This window comes from Lissotriton helveticus, chromosome 2_1 (genome assembly GCF_964261635.1).
Source record: "Lissotriton helveticus chromosome 2_1, aLisHel1.1, whole genome shotgun sequence".
Taxonomy (NCBI): Eukaryota; Metazoa; Chordata; class Amphibia; order Caudata; family Salamandridae; genus Lissotriton; species Lissotriton helveticus.
In genome coordinates, this window is record NC_136059.1 from 1,352,197,028 (window position 1) to 1,352,220,815 (window position 23,788).

At 43.9% G+C, this 23,788-nt stretch overlaps 1 protein-coding gene across 3 annotated transcripts in view; it reads left to right on the forward strand.

Annotated features, from left to right (window-relative positions):
- WDFY3 (WD repeat and FYVE domain containing 3) overlaps positions 1 to 23,788 on the forward strand; it is a 1,930,620-nt gene that overhangs the window by 653,404 nt on the left and 1,253,428 nt on the right. The window contains exon 15 of one of the 3 annotated variants that reach the window (XM_078676294.1): positions 8,794 to 8,877. The exons of the other annotated variants lie outside the window; for them this stretch is intronic. Within the exon in view, the coding sequence (XP_078532420.1) occupies positions 8,794 to 8,877 (84 nt within the window). The remainder of the gene's footprint in view (positions 1 to 8,793; positions 8,878 to 23,788) is intronic. 3 annotated transcript variants of the gene reach the window in all.

The following is a 23,788-nucleotide window of genomic DNA, read 5'->3' on the forward strand; positions in this document are numbered from 1 at the left end:
ACATTCCAAGTTGTAAAATTCAGGGTTGGGGGTCCCGTCCTATCAGAGCTGGCCTTAACTCCGATAACATTTTGTGCACTCTTCCATTTGTCATTGTGTTGGGAAAATGAGAGGGGTAGCGAGAAGGTCAGGGGGCTAGAGAAATAAGAAACCAGCATTGAAAATGCAATAAGTCTTGCCTTTTGATAAAGTTAAAGCCATTTGCTTTGCTAATGATATTGTATAGCAAAGCAAATGGCTTTAAATTAATGAAAGGCGAGACCTATTGCATTGTTAATGTTTGTTCTTAGTTGTCAGCCGTCGCCTCAAAGCGTGAGGGACGCAAATGTTGTGCGCTGGTTGGTTGAGAGGCTCCCAGAACCTCATTTTGATTTACATCCGCATTTACCGAGAGTGGGTTATTGCTGTTTGAAGACTGGCATGTGAACATTCTAGAGATTGCTAACTGTTTAGCAAAGATGAGCAAATACGGGTTTCAGATTCATAAAAGGACATTGCTCCAACAATTGTGATTTATGCTTGTGAGGTTTGGTATCAACCATCTCATATTAATAAGCCACACCGGTTCCAGTGATGGATTTAACAATACATGCACCCGTAGGGAACCTTAGAGGTGCCCCCTGAAAACCTACCAACTACTAGTGTGCTGACGGACTAATCTTAGCCAGCCTGCTACCACAGACTGGTTTCTGACCCCCAGGGATGAGGGACTTTGCTCTCTGGAGGTCAGGAACAAAGCCTACTTGGGAAGAAAGAGTTTACATCCACTCTTACAGGATGACTTGCAAATTAGCATTCCAAGGCAGGGAGCTTCAAACAACCCACCTCCTTTGGTATGCGAATCTGGCTTCTCTCACAGGAGAGGATGCTGACCCCTCCCCCCCCCCCCCCCACCCTCGCCATGACCAGAGCCCATTTGGGGTCTGGCCAAGGCGGGATAATTAGTAGTCACAGAGGCGTGTTCACCTTCAACCTAGTTTCACTCCTAAGGTGGACTACCTGAAGTGAATGCAAAATTTCAGTGTGTGCCTTTTTTGTGATGACAAAGGTAGGAACTCTGGGACAGGGCTATGCCCACTTTCCACAGGAAGTGGCCATATAGGGTGTATAGTGACCCCAGGGGGAGGTAGGCCATTGGCTATCCTACACTCCCCCAACACCCCTAAATGTAGTATTTTGGGGAGTCCCAGGCACCAGAAAATCAGATCCTGCTGACCTGAAAGAAGACGTGAGCATCAAAAGAACAGAAAACCAGAAACTGACTTGGCACCAACGCTGCCAGCCTGTCTGCTGACCTCGACAATTGCACCAAAGACAACTTGCCCCTGCAGAAGCTGTCTCTCCAAAAGCCTAGGAGAACTGCCAGAACTTCAAACACACTCACCAAAAACTCATGTGAAGCAGCAGAGCTGCATCCCTGCATCTTGCAGGTACCCAAAGAGACCTGAGAGGACTCTGGCCCCCCAAAAACCCAACACTGGAAAGCAGCACTGCACCTGTGCTGCCTAGCCCAAGCTGAAGTGGGCCAACAGTGCCAGGATGGTCCCCCAGCTCTCCAGAGACAAATCCCGCATTGGCCGTGCTTACTGATGCAGCCTCTGTTTGCAGGCCCCATTGTCCGCGAGTGCTCCCGGTGAAGAAAATCCGACGCTTGAAGACAACTCAGCACCCGTCACCCATGGTCCGTGGAGAAGAGGACCAAAGTTGTCCCCACGTCCCCAAGCATCGCCAGACTTGAGCCCACCTGTTGGTTGAAATCTTAAAGCATTTCTATTTTGAAACGTACATACCTGATCGTCTTTTTCCTAAATATATATAAAGATGCATGTTATTTTTATACATTTTTGTGGATCTCCTTATTGAGCCATGTGTACCATTTTATTGACTGTGTGAGTATTAGCAAATGTCCAACACTCCTCTCTGATAAACCTTAGACTGCTCGACCACACCACCACCTAGAAGAGCAACTTGGGATTGCTATTTCAACCCCTGTGCACTGGACTCTTTGTATGATATACCTCTATTTGGTATTCCATATAAAGAGCCAGCTTCCTGCAGAAATTGAAAAAGTCCTGGTCCAATAAGTCCCCAATTATATTTAGTCCCAAATGGTATGCCATTTAAAAATACTCTCTCTTTTTGCCTTACCGTGCCAATAATAGGATTCTTCTTTTTTTAGATCTAGCTTGGCAGTGCTCCTCACTGTTGACTTGTTGTTACCAATTTTTTAAAATATACATTGAGTGGGCTTTGGCTTCACTTAGAGAAGTATTTATCTTCCATCTTATGCCATTGGGAATTTAGCATAGCACTCCACTTCCTTTGTAGTGCTTGCATTGCAATGCATGAGAGCATATTTTACTATCGCAAACCTTTTCTGAATCATCCTATATTAAAATATTTAAAATAGTTGGACACAGAAAGCAGTTTTTTTTCTTTTTTTTTATATTGGAGCAAGCTGTTTTAATGTTTTATTCAAGATTCAAAATACATGCTAGACATATTGGCTTTGCCAGTACTTGTTTGGAGAGAGAGTGAAAAAAAGACGCAACGCGTGATTAAAACAAGCATTTGCAGTGCAATAAGTCTCGCTTTAACAAGAGTTTAAGCTATTGGCAATGCAATAGCTTAAACTCTTGGAAACGCGACACCTATTGGATTGCAAATATATATATTTTTTTACTAGCGCCAATGCGGCACTTTCACGTTTATGAATGCTGCATTCCTTTCTTCAAACAAGCCATGTCTCAAGAAAGGGGCGTGATGACATTAAAGTGAAACCGCGGCATGGGGCTTTGACAGATTTTTTTTTTTTTAGTAAAAGCCCCCATGTTGCACTTTCACTTTAATGTCGTCTGTGTACCTTTCTTTAGACGCGGTTTGTGTAAAGAAAGGGGCGTGGCCTCTATAAATGTGAACGTGCCGCATGGGTGCTAGTAAAATAAAGTATACGCGGCCGCTAAAGTGCATTTATCAAAGTTCCATGTTACACACACACATGCCCTTGTGGCATGTGCGCAACATGTGGTCACATGGCAATTTCAGGGGTGCAACAGGGTGTCCTTTTGTCACCCTTGAAATTGCATGCACAATTTTACGAGTACCTATTCGGTACTCGCAAATTGTGCATGCCTTCCCATTCCTGGGCCTGTAGGCCCATAGGAATGAATGGGAAGGCAGTCCTTAATAGCGAGTCGCAATTTGTGAATCACTATAAAGGAATATGTAGGAATCGCAATTTATTTTGCAATTCCTAAATGCATAGGGATTTGTGATGCTTAAATAGCGATTTCTTAAAAATCGCTATTTAGGAATCACAAATCCTGACTTTGATGCATGTGGCCCTTAGTCTCCTTGAGTAGGTTGCTTCATTTGGGAAGTATAGGCATCTAGTAATTGATGGGAGTGCTGTATTCTGGACAGCTGTTCTCATCCATGAAGTCTGGCCGAGACAGCATCAGTGTTCATCCAGCAACTTGTGGATAATATGTGAAAGGCGACCACCTGGGTAACTCCACACTACTTCTCTGACAAACACTGTCATGTATGTCTACTGATGCACAGTTAGGATAAGTCATGGTGAGCATTTATGACTGAACTTTCTGAAGTTTTGGTAGCTTCTGTTCCTCTCAGACATTCTCCTTTGGAAGCAAGCCAGATGAAGGGAAAATATGGGTGTAGAGTTAAGTATATATTACTGAAGTAACAATTGTGCTACTAGGTCCAAGGCCTACCTTTGCGTAGGTGACACACTTCATGGCTGCACATTTTATTTTACATATATACTTTGTGAGTTCAAGAACAGAAAATCATCTTGTTGGGAGGTAGACAGATCTAGATGAGGGTTTGATCCCTTGTGTTGCTGTCAAAACATGTTTTTGCTTGCCATATTCTTTAGTTTCATCCCCAGCTTGTGAGAATGTCCCATCACTCTAGAAGAAGCTAGGCTGTTGGACAAGGAGTTCAAACAAGATATTTTACTTTTACACTACATATATATTTTTCCACTACAGATTAACAACAGGTCTACTAATATATGATCTCGAGATTTAAACTTTTTGTAATTCCAGTAAAACGCTCGGAAGCCAAAGCTACGTTTATGGTAACCAAAGTAAATACTATCCACATCCATCCTAAGTATTTGGCAAATGCTAAGAATATAGGGGATGTCGTATTCGTACGCAATATTCTTTCAGTTGCCAGGACTACATCTTGTCCCCAATAGTTTACATACAGGTCTCAGCCATACCCTGCGAGGGGTTTAATAGGCTGGGCAAGCAAATAACATATGCGCAACTGATTCATTGGGGGCCAAGCAACTAGGGCAATTACTCTTGCATGAATTATTCCACCTTGAAGTAAAATACCTTCGGGGCAGCGTGCCCGCTCCTAACTGAAAGTAGAGTTTCCTGTCTAGAGGTTTGATAACAGTATCCCAATATGGCTCATAACTTGAAACGAGTTTGAACTCCAGGAATTTTCCTGTTGGAGAGGATGCATCACTGACACTAAAGGCATTTAATTTGACCGTCTCCAAATATTTTTCTTTTAGGGCCTTCTTTGTTGGAAAACAAGCTATGCTAGGTTTGTGCCAGAGTGTTCACATACCAATTTTAGCTAAAATATCTTTTACGCCACAGAGCCAACTAATTTTATGAAAGGTATCAGCTTTTATAATGTTCATGAAGCCCTCCGCATACGGTGACAAATCCGGTGTTGTCCACAATCCACGCCAATACAACACAGTGCGTAGCTTTGCAATATCATGGAGGGTTTTCCTTCCAAGATCATGGAACAGCGGGCAGAGTGGTGTGCTTTGTGGGAGATTGGTAATGCCTCTCAAGAACTTTTTTTCAGATACACTTAATTTTGACTAGTTCTCTAACCCCCAATGATCTACGCCATACATTGTAGAGCTAAACACTTTAGCGTCATAAACTTGGAGCACTGGCCTAATAGGTTTCGTCAGAGACCTATTGTGCTCAAGCCGTAGGGCCCCTGACAATTGCTGATGTTTCAGCGTGGCCATGTTAATCTGATTGTTCCACTTTAAATCAGTCTGTATGTTCACCCTTAAATATATGAACTCCCTTACTTGTTCCAGAGGACGATTATTCATTAAAATGCCACCTTTAAACACGTGATGTTGATTAAATGTCATAAGTTTTATTTTCGAACACATTGACTTCGAGACCACGAGCAGAGCAGAATTCCTCAAATACCATCAGGGCTATTTGGAGCCCACTCGGGGTCTTCGAAATTATCAGTGTATCATCAGCGAACATTAAAATCGGGATTTTAATCCCTGCTAGAACCGGGGCGTCTTTGTTCACCCTTGCCTTACAGTCCACTATCCCATTAATGAACACAGTGAACAGAGTTAGGGCCGTAACGCAACCCTGGCACCCCCCCCCCCCCCGCTCAACTGGAAAGGAATCAGTCACCTGGCCCTGAGTGAAGGTTAAGATTTATTGTCAAGCTTTGTAATGTTGGGTAGCAGTAGATGGTACTATATATGGTGGTAATCTCAACTGTGGGGGGCAGGAAATTGAACTCTAGGGTCTGAAATCTAGTGTACTAATCTGAGCAGATGGTATAGCGTATTTGGTAGAACGTGAGAGAAGATACTTCATCTTCTCAGGAGGGCTGCTGTACTTTTAATGGGTGTGTTACAACACTACTCAGTAAGGCTGTCACAGTCTGAATAGGACAGAGCCATGATTCTCAGCATTGCTACTGTGTGTTAGATCAGACAGTACCACAACTTCTTAGCAGAGCTTCCGTCTTGCAGTGAAACCATATGGGCACTTTCTAGTGTGCCTGATACATTTTTAATCGGGCAGAATTAGAGCTTTCTAGCTGCTACAGGTTTAATGAGCAGTTACTGCACTTTTGAGCTGTTATGTTTTAAGTGTCTTCAGTGTGACCGTATTGGAGCTTCTCCGAAGAGTTACTATTCATTTAATGGCCATTACCTGCACTTCACAGCAGTGCTGTGAAGCGTAAGCGAAAATTCAAGCTCTACTGATCAGCTATGCCGCGATTTTAATAGGACCGTTCCAGAGCTTCTCAGCAAATCTAGATTTTAATTGGGGCATTACCAACACCCACAGCAGTGCGGCTGTCATTTGAATGGGATAGTACTGACCCTTTTCAGAAGGAAAGCTATCCATTTAGAACAGCATTGGAACTTCTCAGCATGGCTACTATGCTTCTAGATAGACCGTGTCAAGACGTCTGAGCAGAGATTACATACTCTTAATGGAAAGATACCCACACTTCTCAGCTGGACTGTTATGTTTTTAATTCTTAAGTTTCAGGACTTCTGGGCAGGGTTGCTTCACTTCTAATAGTGCTGTACTAATAATAGTGGTCTGTAGTCACCGAGACCAATATTGAAATAGGAAAGGCGTGTTGCCTGCTTGTACAGCCATGCTGTTATTTGATGGATAATAGCATAGTGTACATAAGGCAGCTGAGGGCAAGCTTCTCATACTCAGAACAGCTGCAGTGCGCTTCTCACACAAACACGTTAGTGCTTTTTTGTGTGCAAATTTGCAACCCATAAGCAATATCTGATTAATCAAAATTCGCAACTGAATCTAGTCATAAATCAATATATTTAAATAATGTGAAGCACATTGGGCTTCACAAAGAAGCCAAAGAGTGGTTAAGTTTCAAACCATAAAGGTTTACTGAAGGTTAACCTGTTTACAACAGGCACAAATAATCAAATTAGTGCTAATCAATAAATAATACATGAATGCATTAGTTAATATGAAGTTAAAGTCAATCAGTCATATAAGAAGGTGAATTATGTTAAAGTCGCCTCCTAAGGAAAGTTTAGTAAAATCAGTTCTCCCATAAAGTTAGTACCCTGGTCTGCTCCGAGCAAGTCTCGAAAGTGGACAAAGCATGTCTGAACTGTGACCAACTATGCACTAGCTTAAATCCCACAATTCTAACATTTGCTGCACCTGCACAATGCTCCCATAAAACTCTCTCATCGGGTTAAAGCATGAATATACAGTCTCAAGATCATTCGTTTTTCAGGAACGTCCACAAAACAGCTTCTCTAGGCATCCTTCAAACTTCTAATTATTTGCAACAAAACGAGATTCATGGGACCAGCCTGAACTCTCTGCAGTTGTACTGTTGCAATGAACACGACATTCTACTGTTATCTCGTAAAAGAAAACATTTCACATGGGAAAGAAAGCAAAGACACAAAAGTTTCTCCTAGAAATAAAAATGCAGGTGTTTAAAACAAGATGTCACCTAAACTTTAGCCATTTTAAAGACAGGCCTATGTAAGCTACGGTCAATCTAAACATGAAAATACACAGTTAATAGCATCTGCTTGTTTATCTGTTCATGCGGACAAAATGTAAAATATTTAATATGGAAAAAACACCCTCTTCACACAGAACAGGTACAACACCCTGCACGTTTTTTTTTACACACACTCACATAGTACCACCCACAGCGGGTACAGTACAGGAAGCCGAAGTACTACTTCATTGAGACACAACAGGCACAGTTCATGCAGGGGTATATCTTAGCTCTCTATGGCGTAATATACTGCTTTTGCCAAAGCCTGGGTACGTTCAGTATTTTTTCGCATATTTGCATCTTAGTTAACAAGGTTGCTTTATAAAAGTTAACAAGAAAAACGAGCAACGCTTAGTGACTCAGTCGATTTAATCACTTGCAGCTTTATAAACATTAAAAAGAAGCAACATCCCTTAATGTTTTAGTTTAGTTTTAATTTCTTTGTGTGCTGTTAGCTATTCACAGACCAACTGTGGGATGTACAGATTTTTGATGTAATATTCAAATTTCTGAGCAGGCCTCTGTTACTAAATAATACTATTTGTAATCTTAAAAACGCATTTTATTGCAGGGCAACCCAGTGCATTTTCAACTCCAGTCCACTGCTCGCTTTGCTCCATTCTAGGCAATTGCTATCACAAAGTGCTCCATCTGCACCCCATTGACTGCTGTATCGCAGCATAGAGGACGGAAGGGTTGGTAAAGGAGCGCAAAGAGGAGAAGGGCCATCTTTACAGCCCACGGGAAGAGCAAACAAAATAAAATCAGTTCTCTTGTGGTTGATGTCAGAGAATGGACCGATTGGCAACCCACATTACCTATGTGTAGGGCCAACCCCACTTGTATTTCCTCGAATGCAGAGTAGTTCACCAAGACCTTAAGTTTAACCATTGTATTCATCACGCCAAAGACCCTTTGTTCTTATCACAATGTGCTGTGCTGTCTCAACCATGGAGAACCGATGGAGAACATTTAATGTTTAGAAAATAAATTGCAGTTGTTCGTTCGTGTTGATTGAAATCTGATGTAAAGTCAGTTGCTGCCCATCTCTTTCCATTGTGTAGCAATACTTCATGTTTTAGCAGTAGCACCCAGGACTATCAAACTCTTCACTGATGGGAGCAAGCTGTTGACAAATCAATGATCTTAGCATATCAGGACCCGAACAGAGTGTAACTTTGTGGAACAGATCTCTGTGGTTTCAGCTCAGCTGGTTTGGAGGCCTCCTTTATTCTTCATTGTGGGGGAATCTGATAACCAGGTGGTGTGTGAGCTCCTTGCAGTGTGCTTGACAGCTTCATAATTGAACTCTCTGTCTTTGTGTTGTATTTGGTGCATGCTCCGTGCCATGTTTCTTGTACTTCTTGCTAGTTCCAAAACTGTTCTTTGTACCTAACAAGCTTCTGGCTTCTTGTTCTCTTTCTAACCTCTTGATACCCCTCGTGTCTGTTTTGTCTGTAGTCATGCAGAACAGATCCCTCCATGCCTGACACATGAGACAACGCTCCCCTCCCCTTGGGGAACACCAGCTCTGTCCAGGAAAAGGTACTGACAGTCTAACAGTCCTTACTTGTTCAACTCCTTTCTTTTTCTATTCCGCATACTGTGTTTGTCTGGGGTTTAATTTTTCATGTCACCTTTTCTGTGTTTGTGTGTTGTTTTGAACCTGTGTATGAGATTTTCACCACCAACCTGATCAACTGTCCAGGAACAACTTTCTTTTTCTAAGTGTACCTATTAGAAAAGTGGCTTTATTTTTTTTTATATGCAACTGAAAATACATAATACCGTTACGATGTAGGAACAGATCGATATCTGTGGTTCTCAAGAAATGTTTTTGTGTTAATGTTATTACACTATTCAAAGTTTTAGCTTATTGGGGTGCTGAATATCCATCAACCATAAAGCATTTGATGTCACTTGGTAGACTTTCTTAATGATAGATTTTTGTGTACACACCGTTTTCTTTGTCATTTTTTATGGTTTTGATGCAAAAACCGAATAAAGTGATATGGTGAGGATGATGAGCAAGTCCAGTGTGAATAAATATGATAAACCTTGTTTAGCAATACCGCCAATCTTTGTCAGTTGTCTTGTTCATCTTGTCTGTATTCTGTTCAAAGACCATCACCTTATGTAATGTAAATGTAAATGTAGTATACTTGTAAAGCGCACAGCTGCCCCAGCAACGGGGCGTCCCGGCGCTGTAGAACTCTGGGGAACCCGTCCTGGCTTTCCCTGTGGGATGGTCCCTTGCTGGGAGTCCCCAAGGTGGAGCCAGGCATCCCCGGAATTGGTGGGGCCGTTGTGGAGATTAGGCAAGCTAATGCCCAGAGTTGCCGAGTGGAACCCCTGATTAGAGTAAGCACCGAAGCGAGAATTATCGAGTCCGCTGACCAAGGTCCACGACCCTGCCGCGTCGGGAATTGAACCCTGGTCCCAGGCTGACTTCTGCTCTCAGGCCTGCCGCCTCTAACCAGTGAGCCACACTACTCCATATAAGCACCTTACTACTCACAGATTTAGTTGTCTGTTTAAAGTGCTAACAATACCAATACAGGGTCCCAGCATATAATGGACAGTTACACCGCACCGTTGACGTTATATGATATTGTTGGTTATCTGGCTACAGCCGTATTCACATGGAATAATGGTTCCACCGTGCACCTAGTGTGTACATCACTGGCATACATTCCTTTTGAACTCATGTAACATCCTTTCAGTGCAGATGCTTTGGCTTTCCCAGTGCTTATATTTTTCTTTTTGTCTTTCAAGTCGCATTGTTTACTTTTATTCTTCCACTAACGTTCTCTTAGAAATGCCTTTCACCATTTGCACTGTTATCGTAAAGAATGTTTTCATAAAGTCTTCTCTTCAGTGTAGATGACCAATCTAATTACCTTGTTAAAGATGAATACTTTAAAAAAATAGTTTATGGGCTTGGTTGACAGAAAATCTTACATCATTTGCATACCTTGATATACTGAAGGTGTTTTGTGATCTAGGCATCTCTACTTATTGGTTACTCTTGGCAACTACTAAACAGGATTACAGGGCACAATTCAGTGCTCTGTGTCCCAGCATTCCCCGGTGCAATAGCTATTTCCACTGTAGTGTTTACACTAATTGCCTTTTTCAGTATCCATGTGTTTTCATATGTAGCACTGTCACCAACCAGTGTGGCATTTCACTGTACAGCATTAAAGGGAAATTGTGTACCGCCAACTATCCGTAAATGACTGAACTTTCACTAAAAAGACAGAGGAAGAGCTAGAGTTTGCCGTAGGCCTGGGTAAGATTGTAATGTTATGGGTGAAATGTGCAAATTTTTCATTTAGAAAAATATCTTGAACTGTCCCAATACCTGATTTCAGGTACTTTTCACATGTGAGATAGTGGTTTTCTCAGAAAATGTATCACAGAGAGATATTCTGCTTGCACCAGTCTCCAAACAGTATAGTCTATGACTTTTTATGTGAGATATGCTCTCACATAAAAATGAAATAATGTAAAACCACTTTCCACCATATGCATAATTTTACAAACTTTTCACAAAATAACCCGATTTTGACTTACCTGAGCGTATTTACATATACTCCCGGCTTTATTCGATAATGTATGCTGCATGTTTGTTAGGATGGAATATGCATTGTTTGAGGAGGTTTCAGAAGCACTTTAAACACTATTCTAGTAGTGGCTCTTTTTCCTCTGTTATCTACAAATTATTTAGCTCTGTGTTGTCTCGTTTACTTTTGAACTCCAAATTTAATTGTATTGTTATACATGATATGGTCGGTAGTAGTGGTATATTAATCGCACCTCCTATATCCGTACAGTTGGTTGGGCTAGTGTTCTGAACATACAAGTGTGTGTTGGTGCTCACTTGGTATCAATACCGTACTACCCATGGGGTATAATCAACGAATGAAGCAAACAGGTCCACTGTACACAATCAAATGCATAAAGATACCGAAGCCCTCTCTAAAGAAGTCCAACAAATTGAGTCCACAATGTATGGTATGTAGATTTTCCAATCCCAAAGGATTTATTTTGTTGCATGTACGTATAGTTCAATTATCCGCATTAACTTGTCATTGAACCAACAGCCAACATGTGTCAGTAGTAATCTCCTATTAATGTAAGCATGTGTAAGCACTCATGCAGTGAAATCTATCGTAAGTTTGTATCCAACAGCTCGTCCAGCGCTCATGTAGCTTCACTACACGAGCGCTGGATGAGCTGTTGGATACAGCCTAATGATTCGGAAGCTTAACTCGGTCTCCCTTTGTGTACCTTTGTGATTCAGGCGCTCACCACGAACTCCCTGTAAGAAGCCCTAGGCTATCTGGTGAACTGTGCCTTTTATATGTATACAGGGCATACAGCTTTTAACTTCGCCAAGTTTAGACTATAAATTGCTATTTCTACATGTGCACATGATGAGTTCCCAGTAAGAACCTACCATGGACTTCAGTCCATGACGTCCTAGATGTGCGGGTGAATGTGTGCCTTCACTACTTGTGCACTGCAGTGCACATTATACCTGAATCTGTTACTTTTACACATGCTTAAATTAATGAGAGAATACTACTGACTCCCTATCAATGAGTCCCATATCTCTTAGGTGAACTTTCCTCCTATTTGTTGAGTGACATTTGACTTTGTGATTGATTTAGATTACAAGTGGATCATGTTGTGAGCTGGTTAGTACTAATGGGAGCATACCACGTACTCCCATACACAGTACGATCAAGTCCGTTGAATATCCTGCCTGTCCATTTCCTGCAGCGGAGATCTCTTGTTGATCAAATAACACTATCCACACATTCTCACTAGGCTTGCATGATACTCTGGATGTTTTGACGAATGGGAGAATCACAACAGATGACTGATATCCTTTGTCACAATGCGCTCCTTGAAAAAGTTTCTGATTGTGATAAAACACGTCAGATGTTGTTTTGATGACAAGTTCATGAGGATCCTTGAACTATATATGCACACAACAAAATAAATCCTTTGGATCGGAATATACCTTACATTGTGGACACAATTGTTTGGACTTCTTTAGAGAGTTCTTAATCTTTTTGAATTTCATTGTCATGTATTAGATTACAGAGTTTGTACAGTTATCCTGGACTATGCCATCACGTATGGTGCCGGTCTTATGTATATGCTTAGTCATGCTCTGAATGTTTGTGGCAGAATCAACCCAAAGTATGCAATGGGGAATACCCTTGTATTTTTACAAAGCTCTGTATTGGTGGTGAGTTCCTGAAGACGACCCTCAAAAATACAGAATGCCTTCCCACAAAAAACAAGAAAGAGATTATTAACCATTTAGCTGCCACTGCTTTCGATCGTTTATTTATAAAGTTTTATATAGCGTCTGATGGCTAACCAGTTTACTGTAAAGTGTTACAAGTCTTCATTAAAATACTTACCTTGAGAAATCATTTAGTAATATTACTCTGTATTTCACGTGTACTCACTTCGCCAACAGCTGATGCCCAAAGTAATAATTTGCATATGAACGCACACTTCCAGACCCAACTACTAGGTGGCAGAATAATGCACAGATTGTGAATCCAGAATAAGTTCACACTGTAGAACAGGTGCAAACATTTTAACTACGGTATTTGGCACTTCCGGCTTTAATTGCATACATACGATAGCCCTACCCTAGAACGGATGCTCTGTCCAGGTTTGTGCCAGGCCCACCTTTCAGAAACACAGCCTTGCGCAGAGCGGGACAGTGACACCTGTTATGGATGTGCTGCCCCCAGGGCAGTCACAAAGTTGCAGCTGCCCTGGGGGCAGCTCATTCAGGAAAAAAAGGAGCAGCTTCTCGCAAGCTGCTCCATGTTGTATAGTGAAGTAAGCTGCCGCCTGCACTTTAGATACGTAACAGAGATATTTACATCTAAATGTTTACTTGTATTCATCTCTGCAGATGGTACTTTCCCTATGAAATAAGGTTCTAGAATTTTAGTTTGTCATACTATCAACTTATAATGTTAGCTACCTTCATGCCTCTCAACCATATCCTTTAGCCTGTCCTTTTGAAAGGCTGTTGCAGGTTTTGTAGTGTAAAGTCAGCTTTATTATATGTTTGCTATATGCCAAGAATGGCCATACAAAACTAACATCAAAATAAACCTTATTTAACGATAGTCCATTAACTCTATGCAAATATACATCATTCAATTGATTGTTGCTAAAATCTCCCAAAATGTCATTAGTCATCACATGAGTTAAAAATAAAATATTGTGCCCGTTTTTTTTTACATAAAATAAACACATCACTCTCCATTACATAATTCATAGTATCCTTCAACCCTCGAATTTTCATCTTTTTAAGTAGAGATTTCCTGACGCCTGGTAATACTTTGCACCATAATAATACTTGCATAACAAATAGGATGTCTGGAGTACAAAATGGGCATACAACGTTTAGCTCTAAAAACATTTGCACTGCCCCTGTCACTTCTAAAATAGCATTAATTCTAGCCCATCCTTGAGAGCCAGCATCTGATTTCGTGAGACTGAATATGTAGTAGGTAATATTTTGTTTTCCCAAAACATTACAATGTTACCTATATCCATATATTTCTATGGCCGTTGGCATTGGTCCAAGTCTGCATTAACAATTGCCTTGAATGCTCAGATTTTCATTTTGTTTTTGTACAGTATAATTATTTGTGAATGTTCACTCATAAATATCTAGCATACATAGACATTGCTGCTGGCACTGTAAACGAAACATTTTTTGACGTTCTGCTGCCCCATGCTGTGCTATGGCTTCAGAAGAACAAGTTACTTACCTTTGGTGACACCTTTTCTGTTAGATTCTTCAATAGCAGATTCCTCATCTTTAGAACATTCCCCATGTTCCAGACTGGATCTGGAAGTTTTTAATAGCAGCACTCCCCGGTGCCACTAGGTGATGCCTCGTTTCTTATTATTGGCTTTCTACTTCCCTGGATGTGATGGAGTGTATAAGCGCCACAGTCCGTTTCTTGCTGGACTCTTTCTGCACCTTCGGACGCGGGGCACAAAACAATTGGATGTATTTGTGTGCATATCTCTTACTCAAGCCCTTATTAGATGGCAAAAGGTAACCACTCCTCAGAACGGGGAGGTGGTAGGGCAGTGAGGAATCTATTGTTGGAGTACCCACTAGAAAGAGCATTCCCAAGGGTGGGTAGCTTGTTTTTCTGCTAGACACTTCTAGCTGCAGGTTCATCATCTTTAGGATAGATAACACAGCTGTACCTCCAAAAAGGTGGAGGATCTGTGAAGTGGCCCAGACCGAAAATTCCTGTCTGACCGAATGGGCGAAATGCTCTTCCCTTTAGACTGTCAAGGCAGTAGCCCTTTGTGAACATGTGCACTGATGCCCAAGTCACAGCTTGACGATGTCAAGAACAGTTACTGCTCATGCCAACATAGTGGTGGCAACCTTGGACGAGACTGCTTTTCGTCCATTAAATAGCTGATCTTAATGTAAAGGACAATTCACCCATATGGAGTCCTTTTCTGCACCACCTTATTTTTACCTTTTGGGGTCCAGCTGACGGAGTTCCTTTCTTCCATCGAGGGGTGAGGCAGAACAGAGAACATGAGGAGGGTGATGGATTGCCCAACGTGAAGAGGTCTGACAACTTGGCAAGAAGGTTGCCCTGGTTCTAAAAAAACTGTGCCCAGAAAAAACAATGGTTTAGGGCAGTTATACCGAAAGAGCCTGGAGCCCACTCATGCGACAAGCAGAAGTGATTGAGGCAAGGTATGCAGTCTTTGGTGTCAGAAGAGGTACAAAAGGGGGTGGTGATGGACGGAGCATCTGAATCAATCAAACACTCACACCCAGTCAAAAGATCTGGGTTTAATCCATCACCGTTCTTTAGCCCACTCTGCCACCCCAGTTCAGACATGGCTATATGCAAATCAGTCTGACCCTGTGCCTCATGGGAACAGTCCAGCCCGAACTGCCAAGCCATGCCTTCCCTGGACCGGAAACAAGATTCCGAGGACCGGTTTCTGGCATTCCAGCCGTCTTCAGCCCGGCTTGCTTGAATCCAGTGGCAAAGTGAGCAAGGGACTCACGTCTGAGCATACCCTGCCACACTTATGGCAGCCAAAAGCGGTACAAAAGGGGGTGGTGATGGACGGGGCATCTGAATCAATCAAACACTCACACCCAGTCAAAAGATCTGGGTTTAATCCATCACTGTTCTTTAGCCCACTCTGCCACCCCAGTTCAGACATGGCTATATGCAAATCAGTCTGACCCTGTGCCTCATGGGAACAGTCCAGCCTGAACTGCCAAGCCATGCCTTCCCTCGAACAAGCTTCCGAGGACCGGTTTCTGGCATTCCAGCCGTCTTCAGCCCGGCTTGCTTGAATCCAGTGGCAAAGTGAGCAAGGGACTCACGTCTGAGCATACCCTGCCACACTTATGGCGGCCAAAAGCGGTACAAAAGACACAGTGAGATGTGCTTAGGCTTAAAGGGAATACACATCAGAAATGTCAGTCAGTAGAAAATTAAGGTCCAACTGTGGCATCACATGGTTTGGAAAGCAACATCTGTATTACACCTTTAATAACTTGCATCATAAAAGGTGGTTTGAACAAGGACAGGTGGTCTGGTATACGCAGAGGAGGGTAGATAAAGTTTAGTAGTGGCCATAACAAAGTCTTTCTTGGCCAAAGACAAAACAAATATCTGACTGCTTGTCTGTGGACTCCATGCAAGGCCACAAATTTGTCCCAGCTCCTGCCATAAATAGACTTTTTGGAGGGTGCATGGCAGCCAGGATAACATCCACAAATTTGATTAGCAACCCATATGCTCTCAATTGCTACTGCTTGATCACCATGCATGGAGATGTAGATTACTCAGATTCGGGGGAGGACCCTGCCCTGCTTCTACAACAGAAAATCTTTTGAAGTAGCCTGATCAGAGGCAAGACTCACATGCTCAGAAGTTCTGTGTAGCACACTTTCCGGGCACAATCTGGGGCCACTGGGATCACTTGGACCTAGTTGTTCCTGCTCTTCTTCATAACTCTGAACTGGAGAGGGAGAGGTGGAAAGGTATACTGAAGGAGTCAAAGGTTCCACCCCAGTTGAAATGCATCTCCTGGGGAAGAACTTTTAGAGGAACTCCAACTTGCAAAAACATAGACCCTGTCTGTTCTCAAGGGAGGCAAAACGATCTATCCAGTGTTCTTCCCAGTGTAGGAAAGTGCCAGGTGCCACCTCTGGCTGAAGACCCCATTTAGGATCCTCCAGGCACCACCGCCAGTGCTTGTCTACCCTGGTGTTCAATAATCCAGCAAGGTGAATCACAATAAGAGAGATGCTCTCATGTTCCAATCACCTCTACAGGCACAGAGCCTCCTAAGCAGGACTTAGGACCCCACTCCACCATGTTTTTTGCATTACCACATTTTGTTAATGTTGCCTGTGAGAACATGTACCAGCCTCCGTTTGATGAATGGCAGAAAGGCCTTCAGTGGCAGGTGAATGGCCTGTAATTCCAACAAATCGATATGGAGGCAGTTTTACACCAGATACCTTAGTCATCTTATCTTCACCTCTCCCAGACCTTCTCACCCCAGCAATTACACATCCTTCACCACTGTCTTCTTGTATGGAGAAGGGAGAGGGACCACGTCTGGTCAGGTTGTAGTCCAGCAGTCACCACTGCAAATCTTGTGCAGTGGTGGCTGGTAGGGAACAGGGTTGGCGGGACAGGGCTTAAAAATATAAAAAAAAGAAAACTTACGTTTTCCGCTGCCTCTGTCTCTGCTTCTCTTCTCCAGTCCGGTTCGGTAGAATCTGTAGGAAGCCCCTGGGCACAGAGGCTCCCCTGAGCCAATCACAACGCTGCAATGCAGCGTTGCTATTGGTCTGAACGCTGTAGATCGTCGCTCAGATCGGGACAAGGGAGCCTGTGCATATTCCCCACCAGGCAGGCTGTCCATTACAGCTTGGTGGAGGATATGCAAAGTTCACATAACTGCTTCACCGGGCCAAAACGGGACGCCAAGCAGTCATGTACACTTAGTGTGCACAGTCCACTCCATCTCCCTGAGCTACCAGCCCCGCAGCAACCTAAAATAAAATGATAATAACGTTCAGTTATTATCATTTTATTTTGTCCTCTTTCACTGCTCTAAGAGCAGTGAGGAGATGCTCCTCTACAGTAGTGGTGGAGCCGCCACTGATCTTGTGTAGTTTCCCCCAAGACCTGAATGACATCCAGCAGATTTTCTTGGTGCTGAGCCCACTGAGACTTAGAAGCTCACTGCAGAGCCCGCATATACCACCTGGCGAAGCAGACAAGCAGAGTGAATGAGGACAACAGGCCAGGAATCCTTGGAGCAGCTCTCACTGAGAACGAGAATGAGGCTGAAACATAAGGATCGTATCCCAAATGTCCTTAACTTATTTCGCCAGAGGAATGGGTATGAACTGCACCAGGTCCAAGAGAGCTCCTATAAAAGCCTCTACAGATAAGTCTGGTGTAACTTCATCTCATTGATTAAGAACCCAAACGATGCCATGAGGTTCGTCATTGCCTGGAGGTGGGCTATGACTAACTGTGGCAAGCCCACCTTCAATAGCCAGTCATCGAGCTGGGGAAAACAGGTATCACAAAGCTTTGAAGATGAGTGGCTACCACGCCATCACTTTTGTGAACTCCTGTGTGGTACTGATAAGCCCAAAGAGGAGCACGGCAACCTGAAATTGCCCTTGGCCAACCTAGAACCACAGGTAACGTAACGTCTGGTGGACTACAGAGCAAGCACCTGAAAGTATGTGTTCTGCAGGTCCCAGGTTGCAGTCCAGTTCCCTGGATCCAGAGCAAATAGATTCTGTGCCTCTGCGAGCATTTTGAATGTACCCTTCCACAAGAAAGCATTCAGAAGATGAAGATTTAAAATAGAATAAAGAGCTCCATCCTTCTGCAGCACGAGGAAATAGCGAGAGTAACAACCCATCTCTGGGTGGTGGTAAACTCTGTTCAGAATCTGAACCAAAAAGATGATAGAGCCTCTGAGATGCAGTGAGGGTGTATTGTCTGAATCAGTCTGGGATCAAGTCACATTTCGCCTTATGTTTCCTTTTCAATTTAGACTTTAATTTACGAGATGACTTTGATCGCGAAAAAGACCTATCACTGAATCTGCCCGTGAGTGGGAAAGTTTCAGTTGCCTTGACTTGGAGTGTGACACACACGAGGGCCGTAACTTCTTTTCTTGACCTACAGCTTCACTTCAGGGTCCTGAATTGCCTTTGAGTGCATACGGGGACCTATATTGCACATCTTGGAGTTATGCCTAGAGCCCAAACAACAAATGCATACTTCATGTGTGTCTGTTATCAACATCTGTTTTTGACAGTCCTTGCATGCTTTGAACCTGGTAATTTTAGGTGGGGCCAAATGCTTCCTTGCTTACTGGATAATTTGAAACCTCATCAAACCTGAGGAAAAGGGAGCAGAACATGTTTCAAGGCGAAGAAAGAAGGGAACTGAGGTCAGTGCGCAGGAGTTTTGCTTATATGTGGCTCTGCTGTGTAACTTTAGAGGCGGAACAAAGCCAATGCATAGCCGCACATCACAATATCATACAGGAGCTAGACTGTGAAAAGACATTTGAATCAGATCTGGTCCCAGGAGAATATTCTAAAGGTGAGCGATCTGCGGTTAAAAGTATCAACCAGAATGCTTTTTTTAGGTCGAGCTATTTATTAGGTAGAGCTATTTATAGCTCTGAACTATTATAGGGGAAACAACACTCTTGAACAAGCGGATTCCTCCCAATGCATGTTGTCTACTGAAGGGTGACGCTTCACCAGGCGCGCGCTTGGCCTCACACCCCATCCCCATATGCTCGTTCCCTCCCACTCGTTCGCTCCCCCACCCCCCCCCCACCAGGCTCTTGAAGCACGGCGCTCCGCAGGTCATAAACATGACCATCTGCTTTTTTCTTTTTGTTGTCCTGCCTCTGCTCGTGTGTGTTATCTTTACTTCCAGCTTTAGGTTCCTGGCAGAATCATTAACCAGTGCTTTCTGGAAGATGCTCGATCAGCACACTATTTGTGTGGTTATTTTTTGTTTATTGAAACTTTTACTGGCTTTCCGCTAAGTAATTTAATTTTGTTTTTGTTGTTGTAGTCACTCCCCGCCACTCCCCCTCCGTGTTCACGGTGCCTTCTGATTGTCCCGACGGCGCAGTTTCCAGCTGCTCGTGCTGGATATTTTTTTTTCGTTCCTGCACCTGTAGTCATGTAATTTAAATTTTATTGAAAAAGGCACTACCTGCGCCATGTTTGTCTACTGAAGCGAGACGCTTCGCCAGGCGCGCGCTTGGCCTCACACCCCATCCCCATATGCTTGTTCCCTCCCACTCGCTCGCTCTCCCCCCCAGGCTCTTGAAGCACGGGGCTCCGCAGGTCATAAACAGGACCATCTGCTTTTTAGGTCTCGCACCTGCGAACCGGATCGCGAAAGCGGTCTGTCGCTGCGAGACTTATTGCAGTCATGTCAGCTTTCAAGGACTCAAGGGGAACAGACAGGAGACAAGAGATGTGAACGCGCAGGTCTTCGACTTGGATTAGGTCGCGCGCGTCAACTGTGAACAGCAGGTCAGTTTCAGTTTCACACGCGACCCTCTACAGTTTGTGCCTCATGCACTTCTCGCATACACACACAGCCACAGCTTTTCGCACACGCACGCACACACACAGAGAGACACACAAGCGCACATGCACGCAGACACACACACACACACACACGCACACAGACACATCCCCCGCCCGCCTGCCTGCCGCTGCCACCCCCACCCGCCCAGGGGTGGGATGTCCCCCCCCCCCTTCTTTCCTCACACTCACTGGAGAGGTCGGCGCGGGCCCCGCCGAGCAGCAGGAGGCAGGCGGTGAGCAGCAGCGGCGCCTCCATGGCGCTCGGTCAGTCCGTCTGTCTGACTGATTGCCGGCGCGTGCCCCCTCTCGGCCTCCTATACAGCTGCGAAAGCACAACGACCAGTGCGTCCCTCCTATGCACTGAGCGAGCGCGCGCGTGCCCGCCCGCCGCGGAAAGAGTGTAGGGACAAGGACCCGGGTCTAATATCAGCTGCGCACGACCCGAGCCCGAGGACAGCGGGCAGACCGGGGCCATGGAAGTAGAAGGTACAAGGGCCGCAGGCCCGCCTGCGCTCGTTTGAATCTGGGGTTGGTTGCCTGGTTCTGTATTGTTTAGGGGCCGCTGGACATTGCATAGCTTTTCGCGGTGCCGTGATAATATTTCACTGGACATATTGTTTATTTATTTATTTATTTTTGTTAGTGTTATTGGGGGACACGCTACTCCGGGACCGGACCTGACCGCACCGGTGCTATAACGCACCACGGCACTCTGGCAGCTCTGTGCCTTGCTCTATTTACACATGGTAACAGTGTTTATATTTGCATCGCGCATTCACTTTACAATAGCTGCCGCCCCACACAGCACTCGCGGGGTGGGACTGCAGCTATTGAAAAGTGAATGCGCGATGCAAATATAAACACTGTTACCATGTGTAAATAAAACAAGCGGCTGCCTTGAAGTTCCTCACTCACACACTCGCCCAGGGCCTTTACCTGTTCCTGCACTTCTTCGAGAACGTAGCGCTTAGAAGCGGCCCACACTTCTTTGTGAACCAAGGGCTTAGAAGTGGCTCATTTATTAAAAGACATTACTCAAGTTCCTCACTAACACACTCACCAAGGGGCTTTGCCCACCGCTCCACTTCCTCGAGCAAGAAGCGCTTAGAAGCGGTTTGCTCCCCAGTATGGCGCTAAGCGCCCATCCTGACGGTGCCCGTTCTGCAGCTGTAACATGCCCGTTATTTATTGCTGGGGATGCAGGATTGAGTAAATGGCTTTTCAGTCATTTACGACACAATGATGAAAAGGTCTGGCATACGTCATGAGGCACACCCTGACCTCACTGGTACTCGCTAGTATTTTAGAACTGAGGACGGGCTCCTCTAATGAATGACGTCACGCTATGATCAATTTCTCTAACAGACATCATCAATTAATTGGACAGGCCGGACGTCTTCTAAACAATGACTGGGTTAAAAGAACAATGTTTTTTCACTAGACTGTCCCACCAAATGATGCATTTAGCGAATGACGTCAGGGCAGGTATGTGTTAACATTAAGTAGACGTCAACAAAGAATAAACACTTAGTGAAAAACATATTCATTGGTCTTTGGTGGCTCCGGATTAGGTTAAGAAACTGTTTTTCATTCTTGCCACTAGAGACACCGTTTAATGAAGGCATGTAGTGAATGACGTCACAGCTAGGCTTAAAACATAGCCAGACTCCACCGAGAAATGCGCTTTTCTTTCCCAATCTGTTGTTATTATTATATGTTTGCTTTAGTTCGCCAGCAGCAACGCAGATGTTAAATATTCACTGTCTGTACCCAATGTCACTGTATCACTGGAGTGTGCATGTGTGCACCCCTGGCAGTCAGTTGCCCTCTATGAAGGGGGCTCCCCCCACCCCTGCCCCTTCTCATCTCCTAGCTCACATCTGCTTTTCTTTAAATGCAAAGGGAAAGTTTTGAGGAGAAAAAAATGAGAAGAGATTTGTAGCGGGAGACTTTCAGCCCCCCTTTTAAAAACAAGCATTTGCAATGCAATAGGTCTCAAATGTATGTGAGTTTAAGCTATTGGCATTGTATATGACACTGCCTTTTATTTATGTTTTAAAAACAAAAATAAAATACATTGCTATTTGCAATGTAAATAACTCAAACTTGTGTAAATTCGAGATCTATTGCATTGCAAATCCTTGTTTCTTTTTGTTGTCCTGCCTCTACTCGTGTGTGTTATCTTGACTTCCAGCGTTAGGTTCCTGGCAGAATCATTAACCAGTGCTTTCTGGAAGATGCTCGATCAGCACACTATTTGTGTGGTTATTTTTTGTTTATTGAAACTTTTACTGGCTTTCCGCTAAGTAATTTAATTTTGTTTTTGTTGTTGTCGTCACTCCTCGCCACTCCCCCTCCGTGTTCACAGTTCCTTCTGATCGTCCTGACGGCGCAGTTTCCAGCTGCTCGTGCTGGATATTACATTTTATTGAAAAAGGCACTACCTGCGCCAAGAATCGAAACCAATTCCCCAGGTCCGTTATTCGGCAGCTGTAGCAGTTACGCCACAGCCATTCGCTTGTTTGCTCTTGCTTGTTTTATATTATTGCCGCCCCTTCTGCCTTCTTATATCTCCATACACATGCCTTTTTACACTTGTTTTATTGTTGCCCGCATCATTTTACCGGCATTACCACAAAATACCGCTTTACCGTAACGCACCTTCTGCTTGCTTCCTCCCTCCCTCCTTCTCTCTAAAGCCCATTCTACTTTTAATACCTATCTTCTCCTTGCTCTCAGTCCCCGGCACAGCCATTATCAAGCTGTCTCATGCCGCAAGTGTTAAAACAATAATGCAAACTCACCGTTCCTTCTCATTTTTAGCTCACATTTGCGATCTACTGCCAAAGCTAGCGACTTTGTTCAAAGTAGCGACGTTCACAAGTACAAACTGTAACCTCACTTACAGACTCCAAGCCGCCACCCTAACCGACGCCACTTCCCTATAAACACTCAGCAACACCGCTTATCCAACCATCAAAACTAAAAACTCCACTGCGCATTAACGCAAGCCCCAAACCTCTGCACGCCACGTGCCACACACTTACTCATAATGCTTTACCAAGGACTTACTGTTTAAACTGCTACTCCAATGCTGCTCAGCTTCTCGCCCCCGCCCCAAATACGTGCACACGTACAAACAACAGCAGCTGTGCACTTGTGTAACTCCGTTAGCAAAACTCGGAGGACAGGACATGTGCATGTGCAAGCGTATGGCACGCGGCTCATTAACACACACCCCTTCTTCCTCGCACACGTACAGCAGCGTTAACCACTAAAAACACAAAAAAAGTACCTATATTGGGATACCTTTTAGATATATATACAAGTGTCCTGCTCACGCCATCATCACACTTCCTGCTCGCTCGCTCCCTAGCTCTGTGCCATATGTTATGGTTCAGCTACATAGCTGCCAAGTTATCGGATTCCTATATCTGACATCTTAATTTCAGTGTCATTATCTGTGACATTTCAAGGACTATCAGTGACACTTTCTCGTAAGCAAACTCAAGCAGTGAAAATTGGGGAAACATAAATATCAGAAATTAAACCCATGTGAACAACAAGGAACTCTAATACGAGTCACATCATAAGCCACAACCTGTATTACTTTTGTGGAGCACGTCTGCATTAATTACTCATTATTTGAAATTCACATACTCCACAGACAAGGACTACAAATAGACTTGTGCGTGCGAGCTTGCTTCTTTGCTTGCAAGTCTTGCAGCTCGTGGGGAACTTTTG